This window comes from Spermophilus citellus, assembly GCF_964194105.1.
Source record: "Spermophilus citellus genome assembly, chromosome: 18".
NCBI lineage: Eukaryota > Metazoa > Chordata > Mammalia > Rodentia > Sciuridae > Spermophilus > Spermophilus citellus.
In genome coordinates, this window is record NC_138200.1 from 51103295 (window position 1) to 51109294 (window position 6000).

The following is a 6000-nucleotide window of genomic DNA, read 5'->3' on the forward strand; positions in this document are numbered from 1 at the left end:
GCCCAGTCAAGAGCATGGGGGAGGGAGGATGACTATCCCATGGGGTGGGGTGGACCCACCTGGTGCCTAGACCCAACCAAACCTACATTGGCCCAGCCCTGGAGGTATCCCTGGGAGTCTGGGCTGGCCTTGGAATCTGCAGTGTGGCAGGAAGGAGCAGGTGATTCGGGTGGGGACACCGGGCGCTGAGTCTGGTCTGACGGCCCTTCGCTCTTCTTGCTGGCTGGCAGTGATCACCCTGCTCATCTTCCTGCGGAGGCGGCTCCGGAAGCAGGCCCGTGCTCACGGTAAGAGTGTGCCAGAGATCCACGAGCAGCTGGTCACTTACGACGAAGAGGGCGGCGGCGAGATGGACACCACCAGCTATGACGTGTCAGTGCTGAACTCGGTGCGCCACGGCGGGACCAAGCCCCCACGGCCCGCGCTGGACGCCCAGCCGGCGGTCTACACCCAGGTGCAGAAGCCACCGCGACTGGCGCCCGGGGGACACGGCGGGCCCGGGGAGATGGCCACCATGATCGAGGTGAAGAAGGACGAGGCGGACCAGGATGGCGGCGGGCCCCCCTACGACACGCTGCACATCTATGGCTATGAGGGCTCCGAGTCCATCGCCGAGTCGCTCAGCTCCCTGGGCACTGATTCCTCTGACTCCGATATTGATTACGACTTCCTCAATGACTGGGGTCCCAGGTTCAAGATGCTGGCGGAGCTCTACGGCTCCGACCCCCGCGAGGAGCTGGTGTATTAGAGGTCATAGCCCTCTGGTCCTGGGGACCCGAACCCACTGCATCCCAGGCCTTTCAGACACCAGGCACCAAGCCTTCCAAGTGTGGCCCTGACTTTCCAGTCCAGCACCCTCTCTGGTGGGCACCAAAGACCTCACCATCCCCAGGGTAGCAAACTCCAGGTCTCTGAAATATCTAGGAGCATATTTCAGTGATGGCTACCCCCAAATGCTGGGAAAGTCAGTTCTGGGCTTGGCCCCCAGACCACACATCTAACCCAAAGACTTATTCTGGCTCTGCAAAGCTGCCAAGCAAAGCATATCGTGCTCAATAGCTGGGAGGTCTTCCCCAGGGGTCCCTGGGGAAGTGGGCTGGTGAGATCCTGGTGACTGTCTGCCTGGTGACAGGGCTGGATGGCATGACCTGTGGGATAAGACTCTCTGCAGCCCTGTTCCAAAGGAGACTAAGCCTGTCCATCATGCCTGCCCTCACAGCCTGCCTGCTGTGACTCCCTCATGCCTTCTTAGTGCCCCACCATCCCCCAGCCCCTCCCCAGGCCTGACAAGAGGAAAGAAGGGGCCACCTGGCAGCTCCTGACCTTGGGTTGAGGTGACCTCACTGGCCTGCCACTCCAGTAACTGTGCTGTACAGAGCATTGACCCGGTCAGCCAAATTCAGGGAAGTGGCTTGTTGAACCTGAAGCAACTGTGAATTCATCCTGGAGAGACAGTGAAGACTAAGAGTGACAGATCATAGGGTGAGGGCCACCTCCATTTACCCACCATCTCCGGAGGGCATCTGGTGTAGGTGATACCCCAACTTGACACTCATCCACACCCACCCAGGCTTGCCTGTGAGGGGGTAGATGTTTCTGGAGCATATGAGCTCTCCCTGTCACTGCCTCAACAGGTCACATCGAGTTCCCCCTTTATTTTCTCCGTCTACTTATCTCTTGATTTAGAGGCAACCAAGATGTGGCCCTCAACAAGTCTGGCCAATGTCCAAACCCAAATGTGAGTGTATGACAGAGCCATGCCATTTGCCTTTACGCTTCGTGGTTGCCACATCTCAGGGAACTGACCCCCAGGCACACCCTGCGGAAGGCGAGGCCCCTGCTCTGCCCGAGCTTGGCAGCACCTGTGCATTGCCCACTTTAAGCTGCGTGTGGAACTTTTCACTGCAAACATGCCTTGTGGAAGTGGCGTTCAGATGAGGAGAGGGACAAGGGAGGACACAAGCTCTCCAGCCCACCCTTCATCACAGATCAAGCCTCCTTCCCCTGCAAGGCCCCTCACACTGCCAGGCACTGTAGGTAACACTGTTGTCTTTTTAAACCAATGATTAATTTTTCATAATTATTTTACTAATAATACTTACAAAGTTCGTAGCCCTCACAAACATATAGAATAGGGTTTTTGCATAATAAGCAGGTTGCTATTTAGGTTAACAATTTTAATTCAGGATTTTTAGTTGAATAAACAATTCTTGTAACCTTCTATCTTCTGTAATTGTAGTAATTGCTCTACAGATAATGACTATATATTGGCCACACTGGTGAATGAGACGTACTGTATTTTTTTTATACCTAAATAAAGAAAAATCTTGAATTTCTTCTTCTATTTCTAAAGCTGGGAGAGCTCATGTGAAACAAATACACGTGTGTGCACACACGTATATGAACACTTGCACACATACATATACACGGGTACACATACAACTGCCACCGCCATCATCAAAGGAACCTAGTGGGTTTGCAAAATGGATTGCAAAAGAAAATAACAAAGGACACTGAGTCCAGCCTTCTCTGCCCAGCACCCTCCCCTACCTCCTATGCACACCCCAGCCCTCCTGCTCACAGTCTACACGGAAGGCAGGGCCTCGGGTACCTGGGGCTGCAACACCATTTGCAATTGGCAAATAGGGCAGGGCCTTTCCTTAGCACACACACACAGTCCTACACATATATGGACTTCTAGAGTCCTATGAATATGCCAAAGTTTTCAAAACCCTCCATGGACAGCTCATTCCTCAACTTTTCCTTTTAAATTTTTTGGTCAGCTCCTTGCTTGCCCAGCTGCTATCCCTGACTGACACAGCTGCCTTGTTAAACAGTCAGTACTGATTGTTTCCAACAAATGCCCAAAGAGAAAAGGCTGTTTGCATCAAGGGAGCTTCAAATCAGAAGTGCCCAGGCCCTAAGTCACCTCCGAATGAGATAGTGCCTGTCATTTCCAACCCTCCAGTGGGGCCTGGCTCTGAGTTCTTGGCCACTCCATCCATCTCCTCTGTTTGGCTCCTGTTTAACCAGAGGCAGGAGGAGAGACCCTCATGGAGGCTGAGGGCCCACCCTGAGTCTGGAGGCTTTAGCCAGCACCATGGCAGAGCCCAAACCCAGTGCTCTCTAGGATATTCTGCACATGCGTGCTCAAACCATGCTGGGGTTTCCAGCCTGACCAAAATGGGCAAAGAGGAACAGCAGCTAGAATCCTTCCCCACCCCAGGCCAAATCTATGAGGCAGACAGGACTTTTTCTATTTCACGGATGACCAAAATGAGACCCAGAGATGGGTGGGATGTGGCCAGAACCACCCAGTAAGTTAGAGTAGAGTTGGGTCTGGATCTGGCCCCCTGGCTTCCCCAGACCTGGGAGCTGAAGGCTGGACCAGTATTCACCCTCCGCACACGGCGCACTTATCATGGGGAAATGACCACTAGTGGGCGAGCTGTGTCCACAAATGCTCAACCCTGAACCGCATCACCAACCCTCCCCTTCGGCTCCAGGGTCACCTCCTACTCCTCCCGCAGCTGCGTGCCGGGACATATTGACAGACTGCAGGCTCTAGGGGTCCTGGACATTGACAGACAACCTGGATCAGAGAGGTGGCCGCGGAGTCCAACCACCCAACCCGCCTAGGCTCCGGTTCTGCTCCTCCTTGGTGCCAGGTTCTAACTGGGGAGAGACAGGCAGGACCTAGTCACCCATCCCTCTCCAGAGGATGGGGTACTGAGGTCTCCTGCAGCTAACACGGAGAATTTCAAGTCACAGGAGTAACAGGCCCAGGACGCTGGGACCTTGGGCTTGTGATAGTCCCAGCCCACCCCCATCAACCCACCCCCATCAGCCCTCCCCGCCCCAGGGGCCCCTGCCTTGGTGTCCACATCCAACTCTGCTGTTCTGTCCCTCTGGGGTGTCCCAAGCCGGTCCTGGAGGGTCGACTCTGGGCTAGAAACAGCTGAAGTCCCTACCTGTCTCAGTTCTCGGAACCTCCCAGGTCAAGAATCCTTATGTTAAATCCCACTGTCCTAGAGGTGACCCATTGAATTTCTGATCCTCACAACCCAATTCCAAGCTGCCCAGCAATCCCCCTTCTAAGGATTAGCCTCAGAGGCTAGCACAGGGTGTATCTGCCTCTATGCTAAGTTCAGTATTACTCACAAAGCAAAAAACTGGAAACAATGTCAATGTCGCACAATAAAAGATTAGTTAGGTAAATTATAGCAAAGTCATAAAACAGTGCTGGGCAGCCATTAAACATCATGTTGTGACATGATCACCTTGAACTGAATTCAAGGTAAAGCAAAAAAAAAAAAAAAAAAAGTTAAGCAAAACCTAATACATTATTTACAGTCAGATCCCAACAATTTTCTTTTTCTAGTAGATATGTACCTCTAGGATATGAAATTGTGAATAATTTTTCTTTTCCTTCTTATTTGCATTTCCAAGTTTTCTATAATCCGCCTGTAATTTTATGATCAGAGAAGTTATTTTAACATCATGTTACGGTTTGTATGTGAGGTGTCCCCCAAGAGCTCATGTGTGAAACAATGTAAGAAGGTGAAATGATTAGGTCATGGGAGCATTAACCTAATCAGTGAATTAATTACCTGAAGGGATTAACTGGATGGTGGGGTGAGCGCGTACTTAAGGCAGGTAGGGTGTGGCAGAAGGAGGAGGGTCATTATGGGTGTGCCTTTTAAGTATGTATTTTATATCTGATATGTGAAGTCAGTCTCTCTCTCTCTCTCTCTCTCTCTCTCTCTCTCTCTCTCTCTCCTGATCTCATGTGAGCTGCTTCCCTCCACCCCACTCTTCTACCAGAAAGTTTTGCCTCACCTTGAGCCCCAAGAAATGGAGCTGGATGGCTACGGACTGAGACTTCTGAAACCATGAGCCCCCAAATAAATTTTTGCTCCTTAAAGTTGTCGGGTTTTAATCACAGTAGTGAAAAAGCTGACTAAAACACATTCATTTTAAGTATGCTTGCAATTGAAAAACAGTGAATTGATAAGCAAAGTTTGTCCCTAGTTTACATTTTTAATATTGAAAGTTCTGTCTTAAAATGTTTTTGAGTTCACTAATAATGTAACAAAGCTTTTATTAACTAAATTGTTTATGAAATTGTTACTTTGGAAAAACAACAGAAAAACTGTTGTTGGAGAGAACTTAGAACTTAGAGAACTTAGTCTGTAGGATCAAAATCTCTTAGCCTTTGTATTTTAGGGGGTTGGTTGGTTGGTTTTTGAGACAAGAAAGTTGCTGAGTATGCCCTGGAACTCACAATCCTCCTGCCTCAGCTTCCCAAGTCACTAGGATTTCAGGCAAGCGCCACAGTGCCCAGTCCCTTTAGAGTTCTTTAACCTCAAAATTTCCACTCATTTTCTGGATCTATGGGATCAGGGAAAGCTGGTTTTCCAGGCAGATGATCCCCCACAGATTCTGCAATGCATAGAAATGCCTAATATTCCTCTGTCTCAAGGCCATAAGAGAAACAGCTAGGACCAATTTCTTTCAGCTCATCAGAGGTCATTTGGGATCTCTGGAAAATTTGGGAATCCACCAACACTCAGAGACTTGCAGGACTTTGCAGTGTGCTTTTGTAGCTTAGAGTATAGGATGTGCAGTTTACTTATGATGTTCCTGAGTGATGGTTGCTGGGGGGATGTTCAAGGATGTTACACGGGAGCTGTGCTGATCAAGGGGGCAGGAAGTGAATCTACCAAGCAAACCAAACTCTACTTCTGAACTCAAAGAACCAGAGAACACTCTTCCTGGCTGAGTAGGGAGAGAGCTATAGGCACGGGGCAGTGAGCAGGAACTAGTAGAGCCCTGCCTGGAGTACCACATGATGCAGCCAACATTTTGCAGAGCACAGGGAAGCTGGCAAAGTGATCCGGGGCACTTGCTGACCAACATCATAACTTGGTGACAAGAGTGCTGAAGGGTTGCACCGGACTTTCCTGGGTTTAACTAAAATCCTGAGTGCTGGAAAATCTC

The 6000-nt window shown here is 50.2% G+C and overlaps 1 protein-coding gene across 2 annotated transcripts in view; it reads left to right on the top strand.

The window, feature by feature from the left end:
- The window catches only part of CDH5 (cadherin 5), a 35976-nt gene extending 33644 nt beyond the window's left edge, over nucleotides 1–2332 (top strand). For both annotated transcript variants that reach the window (XM_081273110.1, XM_081273111.1), the window contains exon 12: nucleotides 231–2332. In XM_081273110.1, the coding sequence (XP_081129236.1) occupies nucleotides 231–748 (518 nt within the window). In that variant the 3' untranslated portion in view covers nucleotides 749–2332. The remainder of the gene's footprint in view (nucleotides 1–230) is intronic.
- The last annotated feature ends 3668 nt before the right edge of the window (nucleotides 2333–6000 follow it).